The sequence below is a fragment of the Coturnix japonica genome, chromosome Z, assembly GCF_001577835.2.
Source record: "Coturnix japonica isolate 7356 chromosome Z, Coturnix japonica 2.1, whole genome shotgun sequence".
Taxonomy (NCBI): Eukaryota; Metazoa; Chordata; class Aves; order Galliformes; family Phasianidae; genus Coturnix; species Coturnix japonica.
The window spans coordinates 56,016,202-56,042,950 of record NC_029547.1 but is presented as its reverse complement, the minus strand read 5'-3'; the positions used below and the strand labels follow the sequence as shown (position 1 = coordinate 56,042,950).

At 41.9% G+C, this 26,749-nt stretch overlaps 1 protein-coding gene across 3 annotated transcripts in view; it reads left to right on the top strand.

Moving 5' to 3' along the window:
- The first annotated feature begins 547 nt into the window (after nt 1–547).
- The window catches only part of VCAN (versican), a 100,252-nt gene continuing 74,050 nt past the window's right edge, over nt 548–26,749 (top strand). For 2 of the 3 annotated variants that reach the window (XM_032441292.1, XM_032441291.1), the window contains exons 1-2: nt 8,236–8,311; nt 17,123–17,494. In XM_032441292.1, coding sequence (XP_032297183.1) covers nt 8,242–8,311; nt 17,123–17,494 — 442 coding nt within the window. In that variant the 5' untranslated portion in view covers nt 8,236–8,241. Of the gene's footprint in view, nt 732–8,235; nt 8,312–17,122; nt 17,495–26,749 lie in introns of those variants that run through there. The other variant, XM_015849762.2, reaches the window with a different exon arrangement.

Here is a 26,749-nt window from a genome sequence, read left to right as displayed (position 1 = left end):
GCAGCGCTAAGGGAAGTTTGGAACAATCACCCATATATTCTTTTATTGCAGCCTGTGCTGAGACTGGGGAGGCAAAGGGGAAAAAGGGATTTTGGTCCCAGCCACTTTCCCCACTGCAGCCGACTCCGGGAGCCAGAGCGGAGGAGGTCTCCCCATTCTCTCCCCGGTTAATTGTTTAATTGGGGAACAATGCTCCTCTCGCGCCCGCCTGCCCCTCTCCGTGGGGCTGATGCTGGTGAGCGGAGGGACCCGCGCGGGGCTCCCCGGCTCACGGGGGGCTACGGGACCCCTGCATTGCCCGCGGGGGCTGCGAGGCGCGGGGGGCGGTGCGGAGCCGGGGTCTCTCCCGCGCCCAGCTGCTGGCTGCGGGAGTCTTGCAATCGCGAGGAGGCTCTGGTGGAGCCTGAGAACCCTCCTCTCGCCCAGCCAGCGCCCCTCCTCTGCAGCGCTGACGGTACAACGATATAATAATGATGGGTGGCTGAGGCTCGCATTTGAACTTGCATGCGAGCTCCGTGTGCCCGCAGCTCGGCGCGGCTCGCAGGCAGGTGCTCGCCGGTGGGAAGAGAGGGAGGGCAGGCTTGGGACGAAGGGGAGACCCCCGGAACCAGCACCTCCTTCCAGCACCAACCAGGGAATTTACTCGTTCATGCGGCCACTGGGATCTCTGGACTAGCCTGGCCACCGCGTTGTGATTTTTTTGCATTCTCTGCAATACGCTACCTTTTAAGGTAACTATAACTCTTTTTAACGCGCTTTTCCCCCACCCCCTCCTTTACGTGTGGTCTCCGGCAAACACCTAGCGTGAGGTTTAAAGAGATCGTTTCGCTGTCGGTACCTGTAAGGACAAAGAGTTGAACGGCAAACCTTAAGAGGGAGAGGATAGTAATGATTGGTGAATTTTAACAACCTGGGGTAAGTTCAGCGACAGCCGGAGGAGACGAGAAGGGATGCCCGGGCACCCAACGAAACCCCTCGGTGCAAAGAGGAGAACAAAGAGAACTGGGTGCCCCGGTAGAAGTCTTCGTACCGGTTGTCTCGGGAAGGTAGAGCTGTACCTTGATGTGCGATGGGGCACTTTCTCTCCGGGGGGAGAAAGAAAAGGAAGCTGTTTCCTACGGGTACTGCAGACACAAAGCGCTCGTGCAGCAGGAGCAGGGAATGGCCAGAAGGAACCTTTCCGGCCACCAGGTTTCCTTGCGTTGGAAAAGCGTGCGCTCAGCCTCCTCCGCCCTTGTGTGCTCCCCACACCCCCACACCCCGTTTTTTTTTTTTCCTTCTCTTTTTTTTTTCTTTCTTTTGTCTTTACATCTTTCTTCTTTTTTATTTTATTTTTATTTTATTTTTTTTATTTTTTTTTTACCCCTTGTGTTTCTGAACGCTGCTGGCAGGGCAGAGTGGGGCTCTCGGGTAGCAGCATCAGTTCGGAGGAGCGGGAGAACGGACACCGTCCGAACCACATTTCCATGACCGGGAGGGGCTGGCAGTGGGCGCGGAGAGAGACCGCGGGGTCAGCGGAGCAAAGCAACCCCTGTGAAGCCCACGGACGGCTCTCGGGGGCACGGGGCACTGCTTTCCCCCGCCGCCCCTCGGCTTTTCGCCTTTGTGTTACAAAGAAAGTGAGAGAGCATCGTGGAAGGAATTAAGGGAGTTCCGACGGCGGGAAAAAGAGGGTCTGTGTGTACGGTGGGTGGGTGAGGGGAGCTTGCCGGAGGGTCGGGTACCCACTGCAGGGGATGGGGCCCCGCGAACAACCTCTGTCCCTCCATCCGCCCCCACGAGCGGCCCCGAGGTGACTCCGCTACACAAAGGGGCGCCGGGGCGCGGGCCAGCCCTCTTTGTCCCACTTGTCACGTCCTCCCGGCCACCCCCATTCCCTTCGGGCACCGGGATTAAGCCCCAAAGGCATTTTTTTTCCTTTCCTTTCTCTCCCCCCCCCCCACACACACACCTTTTATTTCTTTTTTTTAAAATTTTTTTTCTTTTTTCTTTCTCCTTTTTAAAGGAATGAAACGTGTTGCAGAAACCCATCCCAGGACAACCAGAGTGTAAATGTTGGGTGGTTTCTCTTTCATTAAAAAAAAAAAAAAAAGGGGGAGGGGGTGGGGGTTGGTGGGGAGAGAGAAGGAAGTTTCCTTCCAAAAGGGGATGAGTAAGACTTGGCTGCGGGCGGGGAGCGCTGGCTGCGGCGGCGGGGCGGACCCTGGGGACGTGCTGATGGCCGGAGCGGGGGCAGCCGGCGGGGCTCACTAGCAGCGCGCTGAAACCACGCCCGGAGCCCCCTCCCACGGGCGCTGAGAGCGGCCTTAGGGCCGTACCCTCGGCGGGGCCGGGCGGGGGTCCCGATGCCACCGGGTGCGGCCCCGCCGCTCTCGAGGAACTGGACGGGACGGGGCGCGGCGGCGGCAGCGTTATGGCGCCCCCTGGCGGCGGCCGGCGGTGCCGCTGACCGGTGGCGGGGCGGGGGGCTGTGGTTGTATGAGTGTTTTAATTTCCCGCCAGCGGCTTCGCTCACGTTCGGGAAGAGAAATGGAGAATGATAACGGGGATAAAATGGTCGCCGAGCGGCGGCTGGTGGGCGCGGTGTGACTGAAGGGCGGGGGACGGCGCCTTGCTCGCCTCCCCCGGCGAGGGCTGGCGGTGCCGGGCGGGCCCGGGGCATCCGTGAGGCAGCGGGGACAATTCGTGTCTGCTCCGGGTCAGCCGTCGGGGCAGTGCTGGAGCAGCAGCAGTAAACGTGTGCTTTGTTTCTGAGAGCCCCGCTTTAATGCCCTGAAGGGCAGCGGATCGTTTGATGGTAACGGGTTTCACACAACGAGCCGTGCGCTCCCTCGGTGGAGAGGCGGACATGTTGTGTGAGCGCTTCAGTGCCCACCTCACGGCTGGAGTGCCTGTCCCTGCCCGGCCTGTCCTCCTGCCCTCTGCACTGAGCTACCCGGGGAGCACCACCTCAGCTGCCCACTTCCCTGGTAGCTGGGGCGCGTGGAGGTGCTGGGAGAGGTGGGCAGAGCTGAGCAAGGCTGAGCTGCCCTGTAAGGATACAGCGGATGCCCCACAGCCTTGGTGAAGGCCATAGGAGGACCTTTGGAAGTGATAACAGGCTCAGCAGATGACAGTGATGAGTTAGGTGGAAGCCAAGACGACCATGTGATGACCCAGTGTGCTGATTAATCACATGGGAGAGATGCGGTGAAATTAGCAAAGTCAATTAAACTGCACTTACAGTAAAGCTGGTATGTATTGGCACTTACTTAACAGTCAGATGGCATGAAGGGACCAAAAGCCTGCCAGCAGAAAAGAAAGTGCACAGTCTTCAGAACAGACATCAGCTGAGAATGTCCCAGTGCCTGGTGCTCAGGAAACAGTAGGAAAAGCACTGCATCTGGGATAGGACATTTCCAGCTTGCCTGGGCTGCACTGGAAAGTTATGCAGTCTACTGTTTTTCCCATTAGTAGGTACAGCAACTCTGACTTATGACTCTAGTGCCAGGTTCTCTTAGGTGTTTCCTTTCTCCCCACCCTCCCCCCTTATTTTATTATACAGGCAAAGAGGTTAAATGGGCAGACTACTTTCTTCATACTCAACATACAGCTCTGCATCTCATACAATTGCAGAGCATGTGCTCAGTCAGTTGCGATGTGACCTGAGAAGCTGCATATAACTCTTCTATAACACTGTAACCTCTAGGACAGTAGTTAATTTCTCAGTTTTCCACCTTCAGGGAAACCTTTTGTATGGTACATCTCAGTTTGTCCCACACCAGGACAGTTCACAGATTTCTTAACCTGGAATTAGAGAGACATGATGTTCTCCCATCTGGTTAAATTAAAATAGCATTGGTGTGAGATCAAGCTTGCACTGTAAACTAAACACAAGCTGGAATTTGATCAGAACTCACTGCTCCTATGACTCTTTGCTGTTGTGGGGGAAGGAGCAGTGCCTGCAAAAATAGGAGCTCTGTTCTTTCCCAGAAAGGAGAACCCCCACTGTTAGTTTTCAGAGATGTAAAGTTTATCAGGGATGTGGTGCCTTTTGCATAAAGCTCAGAGCTGCATCCAGTTGGGAAATGTGATGCAAATGACTGCTATGAATCAGTCTGTGCGCAGCAGCTCCAAACGCAAGTGGACCAGTCCAGTTGGACTCCTGCCAGTGGGCAACCCAAGTATGGTCACATGAAGTAAGATGATTTTTTTTATTATTATTGTTATTATTATTTTTTAATAGGAGGTGGAAATTAAACACTTTCTCAAATAGTGCAGCCTTCAGTTGGCAGGACTTTCTTGCTGTGTCTGTAGTGTTAAGGCTTTCTCTTCCTCTAGGTATAGCAACACCAAGGGGGAAGGAAAAAAAAAAAAGGCTCATGGAGAAGGTATGACTGGAAAGAGTTTGGCTCCTTAGTGCATACTTAATGCTGCAGCCAGCCAGTAGAGGCTTTTGTAGAGGGCAGGACTAGAAATGCAAACCACTCCTGGAGCAAAGATTTTGTTGCAGGAGCAGCCCCATCTGATCACAGTGTCCTGAGTGACTGAGGTACTGGTTGCTAGCTGGCTCCTCTGCCTCACAGGCTGCTCCTGAGGGAGATTGGTGTGTGCCTGAGGAGCATAGGAAGTTCCGCACGAACGTGCGGAAGAACTTCTTTACAGTGAGGGTGACGGAGCACTGGAACAGGCTGCCCAGGGAGGTGGTGGAGTCTCCTTCTCTGGAGATATTTAAGACCCGCCTGGACGCCTACCTGTGTGACATGGTGTAGGGAACCTGCTTTGGCAGGGGGGGTGGACTCAATGATCTCTAGAGGTCTCTTCCAACCCCTACAATTCTGTGATTCTGTGATTCTGTGACCCCTGTTCTCCTTCCAGTCTGGACTGCCCGTTGGGGCTGGGCTGGGTGTTGCTGTTTGCATCTGCCCACAGTTTCTCAGACTTGGGTAGCAAGGCAATTTCATGTTTAATTCTGGCAGCTGTTGTAGAGCAGCACTTTGTAACCCAGGAGTGTTTATAGGAACCCATGGAGAACCACACTGTGAAAACCTATGCATGGCATGTTGCATGGCAGTTGTGTTCATGATGCTCATGAACCCAAGGGTTGAAACCCTTCCCCCAGCATTTTTCATTGCTTAAAGGCTTCATGGTGAAAGAGATTGAGAAAATTGAGTGAGAGATTTTTGAAGTGCTGGGTGGGGAATTTTGGCAGGTGTCTCATATTAAGCTCTGTGCTCATGTACAGTACTTTTTTGTTGTTTGTTTGTTTTTGAGCTGTGTGAGTTCTTACTATAGCAGATACAGTTTCATCAGTCCTCATCACAAGGCCAAGTCAAAATCCCGTCCCAACCATGAATACTCTAATGGTTTGCTACCATCTGGTCCTCAGTAGCCACAAGGTGTCTTGGAATCCATCTCTCTGTGGTTGTCTTTTCTGCTTCTACATTTCATTTTGTGTATATGTGCCTTTCTGTGTTCAGTGGCTGAAAGCTGAAGATGTTTTTAGAGTCAGATTCCTCAAACTGTGTTAAGAATGCTGTTACCAGCATCTGCAGATAAGTGGCAGGTCTGGTGAAATTACCCACATGTGGGACTGGTTGTTGCAGTACTTGTGAGCTTCTGGGGACACAAGACCTTGCATAGGTACATGTTGTCCATTGACAGAGGGGCAGCTACTGCAGAGAAGTGTGCAACCTACCCTGTTTAGGTGCTGCATACCTGTCTTCCTGGAAAGTCATTTGTTCTTTTTCCACTGTGAATTTCTTTCATCCCATTATCCAGTTGCCTTGTTTCTGGTCTCAAAAGCCACAGTTGCCTACTGAGAAAGAAGGGGTGTGGAGTGTTTGGGTAAACACAAAGAACTAAACTTGTAAGTAGTTTGTTCTAGATTTCTGTTTAGCTGTTGATGCAGCCAGTGTGTGACACGTGGGAAACACATGTGGATAGAACAGCTCGCAAGGTCTGGAACTACCACGTCTTCAGAAAGGGCAGAGCTTTTGCATTCACCATCTTTTTTGGTTGGAGAACACTGTAGATCTCCTTTATGTGCTGCCTTCACTGTACTTGTGTTGCTGTAGGAGTTAGTTGGCAATGGCCTGGGTGTTTTACAGTGGTTTCAGGACACAAAGATGGTTGAAGCATCTTCTGGTTTGTGCACATCTGCAGGCTCACAGTGACCTCTCATTTTGTGAGATGTTGTGTAATAGCAGGGATCATTGAGTGTTTATCGGAGAAAACATGTGGCTGCCTTTATTTGAAAACTGTCCCACTGCATTCAAAGCACTCTGATGTCTGCAGCTCTTACCTAGTGCAACCTTCTAACTCTCAACAGTGCTCTATGGAGGCATAATATTCTGAGGTACAGTATAGGTTTTTGAAGTTAGATGTGAATTAAACACCTGTGTGTACTCCATTTGCAAGTTTGCTTGTATAACCTGGGAGAAGGATAAAACCAGCCATCTAGTGTAAGAGTTCTCAGAAAAAGCTTAGTGGAGGATGGGGCTCAAATTGAATAAAGTCAGAGATGTCTTGGTTCTTGTTTGGGACTTGCTCATAAAAAGTGCAATTTCTGTGAAGTTCATATTGCCAAATCAGTGATATCACACCGTGCTGTGAGCTCTGTCAAATGGATGAAGCAGAGATGAGGCGTCTTTGGCAGTGTGCAACCTGCTCCATGGAAAGCAGCTGTATTCTTTCCTCCACGCCCTGGGAATAGGTTGCAGTGTATGTTTCCCAGTGCAACCAGCCAGCCCTGGCCATCTGCATACAGGGAATGAAAATGGCTTGGATTTTGAACCCTTTTGGGTGGGAATTTTGAGCATGATGCTGTTATATTAGAGATTGCCTCATTGGAAAGTCTTCATTAGAGATGTTTTGCGTCTTTTCTGAACCATTTAGTCCTTACAGGTCAGGTGCCAATTCACACAGATTCATGTGAAGTGTGGGCTGCAGCTGTTATCGGTGTAGGGAAATTTCCTGGAGTTGATCACATCATCAGTAATTTTCTGAAGAAGTTACTCTGTGTGTTTCACTTTCGTGTTCAGCATAGCTTATGGAAGTCTGTGGGTGTATTAGTTAAGGCTTTAACCCTACAACATTACACATAAATGCTAAGTAAGCAAAATGCTAATGTAAAAAATGGCAGAAAATGTACATGTAATATGAGGTTCATAGCAATAACACAGATCTGTTTAATCCCTATTTTGCTGTTCAGCTGTAATCTATCTTAGTGTTCAGATTTCTTGCCTATTTCTGAGCCAGGCAGTGCATTTTGACAGCAGTATCAGGAACGTCTCTGTTCTGTGATTTAAAACTTTTCAAGGGCATTTGTCAGATCATTGCTGGGAGCTATTCCTTGTGATGCCTCAGTAGTGCATATGTATAACTGTGTGGGGAAGGGACTGTTGATAAAAGCATGGTGGTGATGGGTCAGTTGTTGGACTGACTGACCTTAGTGGTCCTTTCCAACCTTTATGGTTCTGTGTTTCCAATAGTTGACATTTATGAGAATTGTGATGCTTTTGCTAGAAGGCTTCTTAAGTTTGCAGGATAATTGTAGATGTGTAATTAGCAACTGGGATAAAAATGAGAACTTACACAATACATTGCATGTTCACAATGCTATGTGTTATATATGTTTTCAGCTGTTAGAGCATGGAGCCTGTAAAAGAAGTGGTAAGCAAACAAAGGGGTTTGACATGTTTACTGCAGACTCAGTAAACTTAAATTTACAATGAATTGGTGTTTTATAGTCATTAGAATCTATATTACATTGCCACTATAGTAAATTTCCTCTATGAAATAATACGTACAGCAATTTTAAAAGCAGGACGTTTGTAGATGGAAAGTGTCATAGTGCAGATGTTGATCACACTCAGAATTCATGAAGTTATTGTGGGAACCTCTTTTCAGACTAAGGTTGTTTGCCGATGCTAATTGATAGGGCAGTCTGTCTTACTGATGCAGAGCTTACTGGAGGCCGCGTCTGAATTGGCGGCTGTACAGGAGGAAGAAGTCATCATGTTGTACTTAAGAACTGCTGTTGCTGTGTGGGATTAGATTTAAAACAGTGTATAAAATGGAAAAAGATCAGAATATTATTATTCACTGTCCTGCTGAACATCATTTTGAACAGCATTTTTTGAGCTGAAGACTGCTTCTATTATCAACCAGGTGAATAGAGTTGTACTGACTTGCTACACTTCACAAGGACTCGATGTTATACTAACCACTTATTCTGTTTCTCTTTATTTATAGGTCAAAATGTTGTTAAATATAAAAAGCATCATATGGATGTGCTCTACGTTAGCTATAACATATATGCTACCTAAAGGTAAGTCTGTTATACATGGAATCATTTATTAAAATTCATCCCAGTGACAGCAGGATGCAGCATGGTCCAATTGATAAAGTATTTCTCAGGACTGGAAAAATGTGTTCTCTGATTTTATCTCTGCCACTATTTGCTGTACTGTGTAACTAACTTTGTTCCTGTTTTCTCCCAACTGATTTACGTAGAAAACTCTTGGTGGGTGAGCATATTTTTGGCAAGGTTTTCACATATCTATTTATGCCTCCTGAGGTTAGTCAGTGCCATTACAATAATTCAAGTAATGATAAGACAGTGTGATAATGTGATAAAGGCATTACAAAGCATAAAACGAAACAGCTTCCTTTCTTCAAATGTTCAGGAATGTGACTTAACTGCTTTAACCTCTGCTTGTGAAATGTTGGACCTGTTGTGTCAGATACATCTCACACCTTCACTTGGCACGGCCCACAGATAAGTTCCCCTTCATGGGTAAAGTGGAGACTAATTTGGGGGGGGGGAAGGAGGGGGAGGTTAGGATAATTTTGGTGAAAGGCAGACAGCTGTCATGGGGGCTTCAGCAGTGAGCAGTGCTGGTGCATGAGAGCAAGAGCAGCTTGCTGCTACAGATCTAGTCAGGCTGCAGAGGTGGCAAAGTAACTGGGGGAGTCTTGGGTCTACAGAAACAGCAGTTCTGCACACCTACCAGTCAGATCCCAATGCATGTACTCATGTAATTGATGTGACAGCAATCTTACGAGTTTGTGTGTATCTGACATTCGCTATATTCAGGGTGAAAAGTGCCACATACAAGTGAAATATAGAGGAACCAAGTGCCCCAGTCTCTGCCTGCCTCTGTGACAACTGAAGAATGAGCCTAAGGAGACATTCTTGTGGGGTGGGCACTGAGTCTGCCAGACCCTCTGCTGTTGGGTCTGTTGTAGGCCAAGCTGATTGCAAGCTGCGGTGAGCTCCTGGCTGCTGGGGCCTGGAGCAGGAACATCTTAAAGCAGCTGCCTGTCTTAGCTTTGGATAGAAAGTGGGAGCCCTGTTTACTTCTTGTGGAGATTACACATTAATGTTGAAGTGTATATTCATATATGATTGCTATGGTTTGAAACTTTAGACTCAAAATTAGTAGGGAGCAGGTCCCTGCAGCAGCTGCAGACTTTGAAAATTGGGATGATAGTTTTCCCAAGCCTCAAATTAAGAGAATTTTTATTCTACTTTTTTCTTCTCGGAAGCCTCTGGAAAATCAAATATATTCTTAACACTTTTCCTTCCAACCCCCTCTCCTTCCTCCTCCCCCCTCTCCCCCCATGGTAGTTCTATATACCGTGTCTAGCAAAGTTCTTTTTTAGGTAGTTCTTCCTGTAAGATAAAAACTGTTGTGCTTAGTGTTGACTGTAGAAGAAAAAGTGGTGGGCTTTTTTTTCTTTTTTTTTTTTTCTTCACTCAGGTTGCAAGCACTATCCTTCACTGTTTTCTGTCATCACTTCCTCCTTAAATCTAGTTTTGTTTCTCCACTCTTTGCTAAACACACAGCAGACCAAGACAATTAGATGACATTCTCAGAGACAATAGACTCAAAGCTTCAGGGAAGGGCAAGGCGCTAAAACTAAGCTTCCATTTTCTCATTCATTGAGGGCTAAGACTCATTTGGTTACTAAATATCAAACTTTTTTTTTTTTTTCCCCTCCCACTTTTTACTCAGTAAAATGTCTGTAAATGTACATTGATGTATATAGCTCTTGGGTCTGCAGGTATTTAATTATTTGTTCATATGAAATATTCTGGAAGGCAAAGCAAGTGATTGTCAGAAGAGGTCATGGACTAACAATACCAGTTTACATAGGAAACTTAAAACTTTGTATTTGGTAAGTTGTAGCGTGATTAGTCAACTTTAAAACTGAGTAAATGCTAGTACATCGCTCACATGATGAGAGGCATGAAGTTGAGATTTTACCTGGTAATCAACCTTTGGATGGAGAGTATGTAAGAAGAGAATAAGCGAGACAAATCAATATGACATTACATATAAAGGCGACAATTCTGTTACAACCTATTGAAAATCTGATCATGTTTATTTAGGGCATAATTCAATGGTCAGTCTAATCTCATACATCATTTAGCACTACATGGGGTAGTTCTGCCCCTTCTCCATACGCTGGTGCTGGCTGACATGTTTTTCTTTGTGTTGACAGTATTTATGGGGATATACATCCAGCTGAGTCAGGTAAATGATGTGTCCTGAAAGACATCAAGATAACCCTTTTTGCAAGTTAGTTTTTCAGCTGTATCAGATCTTTGATCTGCCTCACTGATTTATGCAATTGCTTGAACTGATAGAATTAGGGGATTGGGAGTGCATCGTGTCTGTGGAGAGGTGAGACTGACTGGTAGAACAAGGGATGACACCATTAGGTGCCCCTCAATTTACTCCACCTTTCATCACCTCTGAAATGGTTTATAAATGGTTCACGTGGCTTCCAGAAATAGAATTTCAATAACACATCAAATTTTCTGTGATGTGCTGGTATGGTCATCTCAGGAACAATAGACCAAGTTCTGACTGTTCTTTATTCACCATTGAAACTCTTGGCATAGAGTGCAAGAAACAAAACGCCATTGTAGTTCCTAGAATGCCGATTAGAGTGATTTCATGAGTTTTATTTTTGAAGTTGAAAATCATACTTTAGCCAGAGAGATTCTCAAATGTGAAATTCTTCAGAATATGGCCATGCTGAAGAGGACATAAATGAGGTAAACTATAATGTGAATCCAATAGAGTATGGGCTTGATCCATATCTTTGTGTTTTGTAGAAATATTAGTAAGTTTATGTAATATTCATCCTCAGAAAGGTTATTACAAGGTTGGAGACAAACCTTCCCAGTCCTGCTGTTTAGAACAGAAAGAAAGAAAGAAGAAGAAAGAAAGAAAGGAAAGGAAGGAAGGAAGGAAGGAGGAAGGAAAGAAGGAAAGAAGAAAGAAGGATAAAGAAAGAAAAGAGAAAGAAAGAGAAGGAAAGAAGAAGAAAGAAAGAAAAGAAAGAAAGAAAGAAGAAAGAAAGAAAGCAAGAAAGAAAGAAAGAAAGAAAGAAAGAAAGAAAGAAAGAAAGAAAGAAAGAAAGAAAGAAAGAAAGAAAGAAAGAAAGAAAGAAAGAAAGAAAGAAAGAAAGAAGGAAGGAAGAAAGAAAAAAAAGAAAAAAACCATAATAAAATCTGTGTTTGCATTTTGAAAAGTTAGACGGGAATTTCTTACATTTCAATTTTTTGTTACTTTTTTTTCCTAAATCCTGAATTTGATTGCAAAATTGATGCCTTGAAATCTTTTCTGAAACAGATTTCCCTGCTTCCTGTTTGCAAAATGGGTTTGGTTAACCATATGGATTAACTGAATAGTCACTTGCCTATGATTAATGGCAGCGTTTACTTTTGGGTAAAACTGTTCTGAAAGCTTAGAATCATTCTTTTGAAGCTCATATGGGAAATTTGTCAAAATCAACAATTATTTTATGAAAGAAATAAACTTTGGCAAGTTGTCTTTTTCTGCTAGGAAAAATGTTTTGTTGAAAACTTTAAACATCAATTGAGAACACAAATGTTTGAAAATGTGTACTGTTTAGAAGCTAACCTTTCTATCCAGTCTGTGCAGCTCTATTCTTTTAATCATCTGTCATTCAGTCTGATGTTTCATTTTGGCATCATTAATTCAGTTGCTTACTGGAGCATCTTCCTAAGCACTTCCTTTCATCTTCCAGTGCCTCCAAGAGGGTTTCTTTGGATATTCCCCCAAACACCCCTTTCTAAAAACCAAGCAAACAAAGTTATTAATTCTGGAATCCAAGAGATTTATTAGGTTGTAGAATCACAGAATCATCAAGGTTGCAAAAACCTTCAAGATCATCTAGACCAACCATCCACCTACCACCAGTATTGCCTCACTAAAGTATGCCCCTTAGTTCAACATCTAAGCATTTCTTGAGCACATCCAGAGTCGTGACTCCACCACCTCCCTGGGCAGCCTGTGCCAGCACTTGGCCATGCTTTGATAGAACTCTTCCCTAATATGCAACCTGAACCTTCTCTGATGCAACTTGAGGCCATTGCCTCTTGTCCTGTTGCTGGTTACATGGGAGAAGAGGCTGACTCTCACCTTGCCACAGCCTCCCTTCAAGAAGCTGTAGAGTGTGTTAAGGCCTTTCCTGAGCCTTCTCCAGGCTGAACAATCCCAGTTCCGTCAGCCACTCCTCACAAGAATTGTGCTCCAGACTCCTCACCATTTTCACTGCTCTTCTCTGGACACTTCAGCACCTTGATGACTTTCTTCTAGTGAGGGGCCCAACGCTGAACACAGCACTCAAGTTGAAGCCTTACTAGAACTGAGTACAGGACGATGATCACCTCCCTGCTCATTCAGACACAAAACTGAAGCTTAATTTAGGAAAAAGACTATAAGCACAAAGTTTTCTGTGTCCACCACTAAGTATTATTCCTGCCTTTGTTTTCTCTTCCATTCTCATCTGTTTGAACGGTCACATTCATAAATACCTAGCATATTTGCATGTTTTGCTCCTTAGATTTTATGTAGCAACAGAAGTATTTTTCCTTAGAGAACTGAGAATGCCTTTGCATGACTTATTTAAGGCTTGAAATACTCAGAAGGCATTTTTTGAATAGGAGGGCAGCAGGAAATACGGTGTAAGCTTCTGGGGTCGCGGGAGTGCCCTTCCAAGAGACCTTTGCTATTTGCTGTGGTGCGTGTGAAGAATTAATGACAGAAGCTCATGAGCAAGGTTTATACCTACTCCTGGCCTACCATTTACTCACTTTGAACTAGGTGGTATTACAATTCTGTAGTTCACAAGCTAGACCCTGTGATTATGATCATTGTTGAAGTTTACCTCACTCATTATAAGCTACTATTTATCATGTCATGAATAAGTGTGCTTTCATGAAAGCCCTATAATTCAGAAGATAATACAAACACCCTAGGCTACAGTACGTGACAGTGTCTTTTTGAAGGCATATAAAGAATATACATCATTTTTGCATATCACGTTAATGTTATGTAGGTGCTATAAAACATGTGCGATCGCTTATAATGTTTGCACGTCTGTATGCATGTTACACTGAGTTTGGCAGCTGGGATTTATGTTTTTCTGGCAGAATGGTTTTCTTGCAGACTATGACAATAATTGTTTTTTCATTATTTTGCCTCCTTCTCTTACTCTGTTTCTTAAGGCTGCAGATCACCTTGTAAAGAACTTGAGTGGGGCACTTTTTTGGGTCTTGGTCTTCTGTTACATCCACTATCAAAATTTCATACAAGTTTGTACAAGCTTTGTATTAAGTTTTATTTTTTCAATATCTTTATTGAAAGAATGAAGGTTAATGACAAGACATTTCATAATAGTGATATTATAGTGCAGCTATAGTAAGAGAACACACAATCTCATTGGTCTTTTCAATTGTGCTTGACAGGAAATATATTGATATATTGATTGAAAAAAAATTGCACAAAGAATTATGAGAAAATGCCTTGTGCTCAAGCAAGAAGTTTTTCTGTAGTTTGTGTTCAGCTTCAAGAGAAACATATAAGAATACATGTCATTGGTAAGATAAGGCATCTAGGGAAAAATATTCCCATGTTCCATCATCTCCATAATAGACTGATTAACATGTCTTAGCTTTAGGTTTGGGGAATATAGGGCGTTGTTTAGTCTGTGAAAACCCTACCCTGACAGGACTGTTTTCTGTCAGAACACCATATGGGAAAGGTCTTCATTCTGCTCCTGCTTCTTATTGTGATATTGAAGCCATTAAATATTTAAATTAAGGAAGACACAAAAACCAACTGCTGAGACACCAAGAGTCTGTTGGTAACCTGACTAAATGTCATGCTCTGTGCTTGAATCTACTGACCCATCATCAACTACAAAGCTCCCACTGACTTTACTGGCAGTTCTGGAAAGGTAGATCTGTAGCCAGGTTACTTGGACTTAACTGTGTATTTTGTTTTCTTTGTTGTCTGTGTATTTTCCCTAAGGACTTAAATATGCTCAAGAGTGATGTGTTGTAGTTAGCAACAGAAAGGAATGCTCATATTAATTGCCAATCAGTTTAGTCATATCAAAACCATATTTCATTTGAGAATGTTATCAATGTTTTCTGAAACTGCACAACTGCACAGAAATATCGGCTAATCTTCAATGCAAAACATGTTTTTTTCCCAGTAAAGTGTATTTTCTACCCCTGTCTCTTTTTCTCACCTGCTAGTCAAAACACAGTACTTTCTAAAAGCACTTCTTAGTGCTTTCTACAGCTAGATGTGTCTGTTTATAGGTACATAGTTCTCCCTTATGCTGGGATATTGTCCAGTTTAGGGTAGATCTAATCTGCATATCATTGTGATATGTGTTTGCTGTCAAGGGTTTCATTCTACTGATGAGAAGACACAAATTCTAAAGAGGAAATCTCCTCAGGGTTTGGTACTGATATTCTAGATCACACATAACCGAAAACAACTCTTTTGAAAGTTTATTAAAATTCTGTCAGTCAGTGTAATTATAACTAGATCATTTTTCATTTAAGAAGTTCCTGTAATATATATAGATGACAAGAGATCATAATAAAAACTAAATATTTTGAAACTGATTTTAATCTCCCACCTGTGTGATTTGGCAGTTTTTCCACCACAACTGATAGGACTGAGTATTCATTCTACTTCCCTAGCTCTACCCAACTGTAATTAAATAAAGTTCCAAGGAATTAAAGGTGATATAAGAGTCAGTGATGTATTCCTACTGTAAATCTTGGAATAAAACCAGCCCATTACAGTTTTTAGCAATCAGTTGGCTCTAGGGATGTCAAGTTTTTATTTCTTTTTAATCAATATGTCTTCCAGAATTCCTGTTTCTTTCTTTTTTTTTTTTTTTTTTTTCCCCAAAGAAATGTGTTTGCAATCAAATCTTTTGAGCTAGTCTGTAGTCTTCAGTAACTTCTGCAGGCTTGTCTTATAGCCTAGTAAATTGTCCAGTCTTAGTTACATGTTGGTCCTGTTTTTGTCATTCAGTGTTTTATAAATACATCCTTACTAGATCTTGTTCAGGTTGTGTGAAACAATTAGGTTGTGTTTACTAAATGTGAGTTGTACTATCTCACCAATCTTTGCTCGTAAGGCTGAAAATCTCACTACATTCCTGAATCAGAGTGAAGAATGTTGCTGGTAAATCAGCTCAGTTCTGTGTGAACTTTTCAGCTGAGCTTTGGATGCAGAGCAGCTGTATTGGCAGAGTGCTACACCATTGTTTTTAGACTCTCTCTGGTCTAATCAGTTCTAATATCTAGCTTGAGTGTTTCTGCATTGAGTTCCTAAGAATCTTAACTTAGGTAGTCATGAATGAAAATGATTTGAGGACTTCTGTTCCAACTTCTTGGTCATCTTTGGCTGGGCCAGTATTTTTCTGGTTAGGACTTTGTTGTAAAAATGTATGGCTGTCATACTGGTGATTGCTGACTGTCATCTTTGTAGATGTTACCTTTAATGTTTTCTGTGTGATGTGCATCTGTTAAAAATCATCAGCTTAATAAAGAGTTTTTCATTTATTTATCTATTTTTTTTCTTTTCTCCTTCTCCCATGTTTTTCTTTCAAAATATTCTGCTCTTTATAGTGTGATGATATTTTTGATGGTAAATAAATAGCTAGATAACTTTTCAAGTACTGGTATCTCCTATTTCATGCCTGTGCCTGGTATTTGAATACATTTTGTTTCTAAACTGTCTGAATCCTAGGTGACTTCAAATTAATGATTAGCATTTTTAGCCTTTGAAAAAATGTTTGATTGCACGTCAGTGAAAGAGGAGATATAGATTCTATTATATGTCAGCCTTTAATCTTCATTAAGCCATTAAATATGGTGCAATAACATCACATAACAACATAAATCTAACAGAAATTCTGCTTGCAGACAGTTGCTGTGTGCAGGTTGGATGAACAGTAGTCAACCTTCCCCTTGGGATATTGTCAGATGGAAGCATTTCAATGTAAAGTGTTTGCAGCTGGAGATGTCATAAAAATGATAAAGGTCCTATCAAGTCAGGTTTGAGACAAGCAGGGACTTTCTGTGTGCTTTGCTTCCTTCTCTGCTTTAACATCCTAAAATACCCCATTCCTGTAATGTGTTAAAGGCCCCTGGGCTACAAGGAAATAATTTTGAAAGAATGACAATTTAGGATAATCTCTCTGAAAAGGCTTTTGTTTCAGCATGTATACAATAAAAAGAGTTAACCCTTGAAAGAGAAATGGAGTAAGGGATGCAATGTATGCAAAGTTCTGGGCTGTGTTTTACATTTAGGACATGAGCATGTGAACAGGCTACTATAAGGTAAAACAAGGTGTAAACATCACTAGCTCCCCTAAGTACCTACTTTTGGCCAGCAACAAATGTGAGGTAGCTGGTTGTCTCTCACCAAATGGTTTTAGTCTAGTGAAGTTTGAAAATTGAGCTGTCATCTGTAACCTTCAAAACAGTTTCCAAAGGAAGCCAATACCCATCTGTGTTACAGTCAATGACTACAGCAAATGGAAAAAACAAAGCAAAAAGCACTAATTTTCCCAGACAGGAAAGATCTCAGTCAAGGCCTAATGATGTTGGTACCAACTCTGTTTTGGCTTACTCTGGTCAGACCTGTTGTGAACCAGCTAGGGTTCATGGAGTTCAGGTCTTAGAAGTCTGTTAATCATTAAATAGTGATGAAATATAACTGTTTCTGATTTTGCTGGTCGCTAATGTGATATATCCTTTGTCTTCTTCTCTCTCCTGATCTTCTAGTTAAAGCAGAAAAAAAAACCCTGGTGAAGGGATCTCTCTCTGGAACGTCAGTCCTTCCATGCTTCTTTTCAACCACACCTACCATAGCCTCCAGCTATGCAGCCGAATATCTTCGAATCAAATGGTCAAAGGTTGAACTGGATAAAAGCGGAAAAGATGCAAAGGAAACCACAGTCCTTGTGGCCCAGAATGGGAACATCAAAATAGGCCAGAACTACAAGGACAGGGTGTCTGTTCCACCTAACTCAGAGGAGACTGGTGATGCTTCACTGACTTTCTCTAGGCTGCGTGCAAGTGATGCAGGGGTGTACCGCTGTGATGTGATGTATGGAGTTGAGGACACACAAGGCATTGTATCACTGGCTGTTGATGGTAAGAATTCATTCATTTCATTTGTAGTCAGCAGTAATTACAGTCAATCCCAGTCAAGCTGATAACAGCTAGTACATATAACTGCAAGGCGTAAATATGACCATTTTTAAGAAATTGTTCTTCCTTCACTATTTACTTGTCCCATTATCTTTTTGATTAAGAATTTTTTCCAGCCTATATTTTTCTCATTTCTCCTGCACATGTTCTGGGAAGGTAGTCTTGATTCACAGATCAAATGCTGTTTACTTGTCCTAGTAGTACATTGATTGGTTTTATATCCTTTACAGTTTGAACTCCTGCTTTCACAATTACTTTTTTATTTTTCTTAACAGGTGCCTCTAAAGTTTTCCAAAGCCAGTGTTTTTTAACTAGGGTACATAACATAATACATCTATCTGAAAATGTCTATGTCTTTATAAGAAGACAGAAATGGCAGGCAGAAGCAGTTTCTTAATAATTATTTCTGTAGGATGAAAAGAAGCAACTGCTTCACTCTACTGGAGCTCTGGCTGCCTTCTTGTGGGACCATAAACCGTCTAACATTCAAACAGCTCTTTCTGTGATAGAAACATCAAGCACCAAGGAAGAGTTTCTTTTGTCTCCATAATAAAAGTTGGATAGCTAGGAGAATCACCCACCAAAAGCAGCAGGAAGACAAGTCAGTAGAAAGCTGCTAATATTCTTCTGTGTGGATGACCCAGACCTATGAGCTGTCATGCAAGCACTATAAGAAGATAGCCTCCAAAACTTTGAGGAAGATAATTGTTCCTGTAAAGAATCATAAAAAACAAAACTTTATTAAATAGAGTGTCAGTGGCAAAAGTAGCATCTGATCTGTAAGCATTTTTCTCCTAAGGTCCTGCTTACACAGCACCACGTGTAGACTGTGCCAGAGCCTGATGCTATATAGCCCTGTCAGTTTGGCATTAAGCCCGAACTACTAAACTGCTGAAAGGCAGGACATGTTAGCCCAGGCACTGTGCCACGTAAATGCAAATTATGGACCAAAATTACTTAGAAGAACACTGGGCTGTGTGGATGTGTCAGCTTGCATGAGCTTTAGTTTGGTCTATACCTTGCACTTCTCTGCACTCAGGTGCTTTTTGAAACTTAGGTATTTACACAAGTGACTGAGTCCCAAAACAAACATTAGGATCTTCTGTTGGAAATCATGGCTTTGGCTAAGATTTTTTGTAAGCTTAATACTATACTGTTCTTCCACTATTCCTAACCTAAGTTTAGCAGTCTTTTGGCATCTGTTCAATGAAGGGTTTTGAAGGTGTGGTCTTAATTTGGAAATACAATAAATCAGTGTAGCCATTAATGTCTTTCTAACTTCATAAGCTGTGTAGTCTTAATGGCAAAAGCAAAAGAAATCCTGGTTTGAACATTATTTTTCAGTAATGAATGTACCTGGCATTCTTTAGTCCTTTAAAGTGCTCCCTTGACTACATATCTATATCGAGGAGCAGCAGATGTTCACTACAATAAAATATCAGATGATTTATGGCAATTCTTTAGCTTGTGTTAGTGCTGCTTCAGAATACCGCAATGAGATGCATAGTTCAGATCTTTTTTAAATGGACAGAAAATTTCAAACACAGCATTTTCTTTCTGAAGTTACTCTTTCATGTGAATACTTTGATGTCAAAATTCGGGGAATAGGACAAGCTTTGTCTTCATCCACATGGTAAAATAACATTGTTAAATTATCATTTGTGCACTTGATTTCCCATTTTCTACATTAACTAAACAAATATAATTTTTCAGACTTGTAAAGATTTCATATTAGTGTTGTTTCTTAAATTTTGTACCCTTTCTTCAATAAGGTCTTCAGCACTTTTGCAAGTTCAGCTATTATCTTAAACAAACAAACAAGCAAAAGCCAATTGTATTAGCCACAAAAATGATTTACTTTATGCCATCTTTTTGAGTGTGCCCCCCAAAATAATGACAGTTATTGAAAGAGAGATGTGTGTTCTTTGTGCATTCTTTACCACCTGTTTTTAACACAGTATGTGTTAATTGTGGTAATTTCCGAGTTGAGAACTGGTGTGGCTCAGCACTGCTTTGGTCTACTTTCAAGCAGAGCTTGGTAAGATTATCACTCATCTTGCTTAAATGCATATTTTATGATCATGGAATGAAAGATAAAATGCATTTGCGTAGTACTTATTCTCTGAGGTCTGAGCAAGTGCCTTTTGCCTCACCTTTTCAGTGGGTTAAAAGTGTGTAGACAAAGCAGTTACTATGACTCTGATATTACAGTAAATTTCTTGATTGTGTCGCTGAACCCTACATGACTAACTTACTGGAGGCTTTTGCCAACTTCAGTCTGGGGACAGTTTAGAGGTGGGAAGGAATATTTATGTGATGATTCAGGAAGCACAGAATCATGGAACTGTAGAATCACAGGATGGCTTGGGTTGGAAGGGACTTCAAGGATGATCACATTTCAACCCCCCTGCCACAGGCATGGTTGCAAGTCACTAGATTGAGCACTAGATGATGTTAGCCAGAGCCCCATCCTGCCTATCCTTGAACATCTCCAGAGGAAGGGCATCTACAGTCTCTCTGGGCAGTCTATACCAGCACCTCACCACCCTCTCAGTGAAAATCTTCCTCTTGAGAACTAATCAGAATCAACCCTCCTTTACTTTAAAACCATTCCCCTTTGTCCTGTCATTATCAACCTGTGTAAAAAGTTGATTTCCCTTCTGATTATAATCTCCCCTTAAATATTCTGTTTCAATTATTTTAATGCCAAAGCAATGTTCTCTGTGTTAAATCAAATAATAAATTAAGGGGAAGCCATAGCAATATAGAACCAGAAGGACATGCTTGGTCACTTGAAATTTTGTTCCTTTGGTGTTGCAGATAACGATGTTACATGTGATATATTCTTCTATCAGTATCTGCATATGTAAAAGGTTGTTCTCTTTCTTGTTTATAATTTCCTTAAAGTTCTGAAAGGGCACAATGTGAGGTCTCCCTGGACTCTTCTCTTCACCAGGATGAACACTGCTAGCTTCCTCAACCTTTCTTCATAGAGTGTGGCTCCAGCCCCCTGTTCATCCTTGTGGCCCTCTTCTGGACCCACTCCAGCAGCTCCTCATCTTTTTTGTCGTGGGGTCCTCAGGGCAGTACATAGCTGGGGCCTCACAACGGCAGAGTAGAGGGGAACAACCACCTCCCTCTCCCTGCTGGCCACTCTGTTGATTCAGCCCAGGATACAGTTGGCCTTCTGGACTTCCAGTGCACTGCTATAGTGCACTTGGATCCCATAGGAAAAGTGGAATATGTGGAACACATAATTCTTATTTGCTTTCCATTTGAGATGATGGATCTCTTTACCTTTTACTGTTTGAAAATTTCTTTTTCTCATGAGCAGATCTTCCTTTTGTTGTAATTTTATCTTTCTATGGTGTTTTGAGCTTATCTTTAGGACTCTTCTTGATATCATTAAACCTACATAATGAACTGTCTCTTGTTATGAGTCCATAGCAGTTGGACTTGATCTTAATAGGTACTTTCCAACTGAATTATTCTATTCTGCCACTACTGTCCTTGGAAGCCTGTTTTGCCATTGTTTGTAATTGCTTCCTTGTTGCTGTTACCCCAAAATTGCCAACTATCAAGATCCTTCTAAACGCTGAGGAGAAATTATTTTCCCTTCTCCTTAGCTGGCACTAAGCTGTCTCTCCATTCCCATTTCAAGCTGCTTTTTGACACATATGGCGTTTCACCTGCATCCCAGTATAGATACATGGATAAAGATAATGGAGACGTTGATTGCCATCAGGCAATGATCTTCAGGCCTTCTGACCATCATCCCTGAGTGTTCAGTCACCCACATTTCAGAGCTGTGCTGGGTCTGAAGTCAGGGTAGAATTTGCTTTATCTTCAGTGATTTAAAGTCAGATGCCTAGTCTAAGCTAATCATTCAGCTCTTTTCTGATGAGAGCTGTGGGTGAGATGAGCTCTATAGCAGTTCTCATTCCTGTTCCCTAAACAGAGAGGCTTAGACAGATAGTGTAAACTAGGCTCCTAACCTTCAGTAGCAAACAGTGGTAAGTTTGAATCCAACAAAGCGTAAAAGTACTACAATATCTGTCCACATTTGTTCAACTTCTCTAGGTATAATAAAGTTTGTTTGTATAAAGTAGATGTAAAGTTCCTTATAAAAAGCTGACTTGGACAAGTGGAGTAGCAGCACTCCTCATTCTCAAACATAACTGAGTATTTAATGGAACTGTTGTTTTTTGTAGTTCTGTGAGATACTAAAAAGCAAAGTATTTGGCCAAGTGTAAGCAAAATGAAAGAATCTGAACTAACTTGAGCCAGTTTTTGGTTATTTGCCTTGGAGATACCTGCACATTTAATTGAAGTGGCAAATGTGATCCTTCCGGTTTTCTTGCTCTTTTTGAAAATCTTGTCAGAGAGTATTTTTTCAGCAATAATGTTACCCTTTTCTTACTGCTATCTTGGGAGTTCACTGCTTTCACGGGCCTTCTTTTGTTAGCTTCTATTTGAGTCCACTGCTTGAGAGGCTTTTTACAAATTGGATTGTAGAAAAAAGACAATAAGGAAAATCCTAGGCTTAAAATACTGACCTCTTTAATGGGAAGAAGCAGCAATTAGGGAGGCAGAGTAGACTGTAATTCACAATTTCATTTTTATGCAAACTCTTCTTTCTTGCAGGCATTATAATGATAATAAATGGATGTTGTTTCCAGTGTGGGAACACTGCCTCTCAATTGTGCTCTGAGCCCTAAGAGATTGTGCGTTGACAATGTAATTGATTTATTCTCTCTAAAGCCAGAACTCCCCTTTATTAGCACCTAAGTATGGTATTTGAAGAGTTGGAGTTTTGTTATCTTTTTGATTTATCTTTCTTAAATCCTTATCACCTGTTGATGCTGAAAATCCATACTTCCTTGAAAACTAAATAAAAATGGGCTGCTTAATTTTTAAGCTTTAGTCTCCTGAGGAAGTGATGGTAGGGAAGATAGAGGATTCTTAGCTACAAGGTAAAGAGCAGAATATACAATAGCTGTCAAAGGGAGGGGTGTTGAATTCTGTGTTGAAATAGCTGGTTCTGTGTGCTCTGCGCCTAGGGAGTAGGAATGAAGATGCTGTGATACCTCTGCCACAGCCCAGGCACAGGGACTTGTGGGGTAGCAACTTCCTGGCACATTTTCAGGCTGCCCGTGATTTGAGGTCAGGCTGAGGATCTGCAGAGGACCACACACCTCCTCCCTTAAGAAGATAAAGTAAAGTAGACGCTGATATGCATGGCTATACTGACTTTTATCCTGTCAGTCATCTCCTACTGTCAGAGCAGTTCTGAGAGGCTATGCACTTCTTTTAATTTATTTTTTAAACAATCTAAATTTCAGTAGCAGTGTCTTGACACTCACTGAATGCATGTGTGCCCAAGTACATCATTATGCAGAGGTAAGAAAAAAAGTAGGTGATCTAGGCTGTCTGTTCCGAGGTAATTCAGTTGTAGTAACCAAGTCCTCCACTTTGGCAAGTCATCCATGAGAAGAATGTAGTTCAGGCTGAGCGTTAGTCACTTTCTTTCCCTGGACCCTCTTGTTTGGAGAAGCCTGGGTACACTTGCATGTTGCTGCATTACTCTGTGAAGATGGAGGCGAAGATTTTGGGCAGAGGGGTGGTGTGCAAGTTGGTGCAAGAAGTCTTGTCCCTAGAGAGCCAGCAAGTGGAACTGGGTGGTCGGTTTATTCTTTCTCTTTGCACGCAGAGAGGATCCTGGAGGCATCTGGCAGCCAGGATGTTGTGGATGCAATGCAAGCCTACTCTCAGGTTGCCAGAGCCAGAGATGGGAGTCGCAGGATGGTTGCTGAGTCTGGAGTGGGGAACAAAGATAAATTATTACAGGAAGCTCAAAATACCATCCTTTCCTTCCTTTGATGTAGTGCTCTGCCCTGTTGCCTATGTTTTGGATTGTATTTGTAATGTAAGTTGATTTCTGTATAGAAGCAAGGAAGATCACCTGATTTGTTTAGAACTTTATTAGCTTTGGCATTGAGGGATGCTGGAAGTCTCTGCACCACTTTGACTGAGACCTGAAAATAAAAATGAATATAATAACAACCTCTACCATAATTTCTTTTTGCTCTACATATTCTTTGTGGTACAAGACTACTTCTGAAGTTTAGTCTTTATGTGACTCCAGGCAGGCAAGTTGCAGCGGCATGAGCTCACCAATGAAAGCTGTTTATTAGCCACAATAAAGCAGGAAGTGTCTTGAAGGATCTTTTCCCTCCAGTTCTAGGAAGTGTTGTAGCATGATACCCTGGCAAGTGATTAAATAAAGCTGCAACCCAAAGGTGTGAAATCATAGTATCAGTCTCTTAATCTGGAAGGTCCTAGTTTGTTAAGTGAAACACTTCATGCTCTCCTGCTCAGACAGCAGGAGTGAATTTTGGATGCTGGAGATTACTTTCCTGTGAGTGCTCTTTTTTTGCAGACACTGTTGCTCCTTCCTGTAATTAGACTGTCTTTGCCAGATGTTCTGTGACAACATTACGCTGTTGTAGTCTGTTTTCCAGTTGCTTTATTTGTTCCTAGGACAACTCCTTTCTTGCCTTTTCATTCAGAGGGCAAGTGGACAAAGGGGAAAAATCCTTTACAAATGTTGTAAAGTGCAAGAACTTGGACAATGGATTTTGCTCCCTTCTCTCTGTCTAACTGAAACAATGAAAGTCCTGCACTTTAATCTTCTTAGCCCCAGGGGGTCTTCTAATTATTGCAGCTGTTGCTCAGGCTTAGTCCTCCTTCCCATTCATCTTGGAGGCTCTTTTATGTCCATTGGCTCCTCACTGGAAGTGGAAGAGCCTTAAAACTCTGAGAATAGGTGAAGTTTACCTTTTGGATCTGGGGGAAGAGAACAAAGCATTCTCGAAGTTCCTTTCCAGGATTTACAAATGACCAAAGGCATTTTCTCGGCAGCTTCTTTACACTGATGTTAGCATTAACTCTTTAGTCCTGCCTTACTAAGGTAATGCAAGGTCCACATGTCATCAGCAGGGCCATTGATTGCTTTCAGTTTGTCCGAAATAAGGGGCTTGTTGAGAATGCACTCATATGTAGGCAGCTTAACACTACGCGAGTTCAGAGAAGTATGTTGCCTTCTCCTGCTAAGTTAATAAGCTTTTCTTTGGTTGTATGGAAAAGCAGTGTTCTTGTGCCTGGATGAAGTAATGTTACATCAGTTAAGTGAATTTGCAGGGGGAAAAAGTATTAGAGGCAATGACTCTAAATGTCTATAAAATTTGTTTTAGTTAAAACAACAAGCCAAATGAGCAAATTACTTCACATACTTGTGCATTTCTGGTTTGACTTTTTATAACAGTCAGTGTCAAATACTGTATATTACTGGTACAGAAGCATCCAAATAGGCCAAGTTGGCCAGCTTGTGAATAAAACCATGACCAAGCAGGTCAGCTGTACCTCAGAATTTTTATTTACTATTGTACCACAGAATAGAGTCATTCTGGTTTATACAAGCAGGTATGTGGCCCAGAGTATTGATTCTGTTATAAAATACCCAATATATTAAAGTAAAGCTCTTAAATCTCCAATTAATATTTTTGTTATTTTGAATTTTTAAATTCCAAAAAGTAATTAGTTGTAGTTACTTTAACTTTCTGTTTTGTAAGGCTGTGTTCTGTGATGGACATGTGATACGAAACTGCATGGTTATTGAGTAAACAAAGCCAAAATACTGCTACACACATTCTTATATGTATACAAACACATACATCTAGATAAGGCTTTGCACAAGTTAAAGCAACACAAATGATCTGTAAATTTGCTTAAAGCAGGCAGTGGAAGATACCTTACAGCAGAGGAAGTGTAAGGGCATAGGAGCTGGTAAATTTCTTTGACGTTTCTTTTCTGTGTCTCCCAGAACAGAGTTTACATTAGTAAGAACATATGCTTTCTTGAGGCTGTGCCATAGTGCACAGGCCATTGGAGTGCTGTGGTTCTTGTCTGTACCCTTACACTTGCTTTTCTCATTCTCAAGTGAGAAGAAAGGGAGTCATGGGAAGTTGTCCCTGTCCCTTTTTGAAGCTGAAATAATTACTTTGCTGCTTGGAAGAAGCACTCTGCATTATGTATTCAGTCAGCGACTCTGAAAATTAACTTTATGGGGACAGTACTGGCTTATGAGGTTCCAGGTGGTGGCTGCAGCTGTTGTGTGGGTCCATAGTAAAGTTGAAATCTTTGGTGCTTCTTCCATTTCTTGTTTCTCTGCCAGGAGCTTTAATGAAAATTAATGTCTAATGACTGAGCTTTGAACTACCTGTGTGTGAGTACACATAGTGTGTTCTATGTTTTGTTTGAGAAACCTTCTTAGCAAACCACAATAAGGAAAAAAATTAGTATTTTTTGCTTATTGTCCATAATTAGGCCTTTGATAATAGGATTATTTTACTAAATTAATCTTTAAGAAAAACACCTACAATTTCTAAGTATGCTGGAGTTTGGTCAGTTTATTAAGTTACTCATATTGCTGCTTACTAGAAAGTTATCAGACTTGCATCTTTCAACAATATACTAATAACAAAGATTTATCATTAAATCTGTTATTGCTTGAATGTCAACATTTCCCAGGTCATTATAACAATATACTGCTCCCTCGTCAGGAAATACCCCAATAATATTATCTCTAAAAATAACATTTTGTGATGTATTTTTCTTGTTTTGTAGCAATTCTGCATAGTGGGTTATTTATGGTGCTAAAATGCTTCTGAAGATGTTGATTGCAATAAATGACATTAGGAGCTATTTTTCAACCATCATCAGGAGGCATCCTTTTGGTGCTAAGCTGTAAAAGACATGGAGAGGGATGTGATTTGGCCAGATGGAATATCTGCTGTCTGCCGTCTTAGAATTGGTGCCCTTTATGGGCTGTTTCAGGTGTACAGGCACAGCCATTGTCAAACTGAGTGGGAATCCTAAGTGTATGCAAAACAGAACATGGCTCCTTGACAGAATGTGTTTTAACCAAAACCATCTTTACTCATACCCTGCTCACTCCAGACATCTGACATGTTCTTGTAATTTTGGAAATCGTCTAGATTCTTTCCAGAACCAGAAAAAGCCATAATAAAATCAAGCTTTGTTTTGTCTCTGTTGTTGGTACTGTGTGCAGGAAAGCGTAGTTATGAAAAATAGGCCAACAGGCATGTATTTATAACTGTTGCATTTGCAATAATCTGT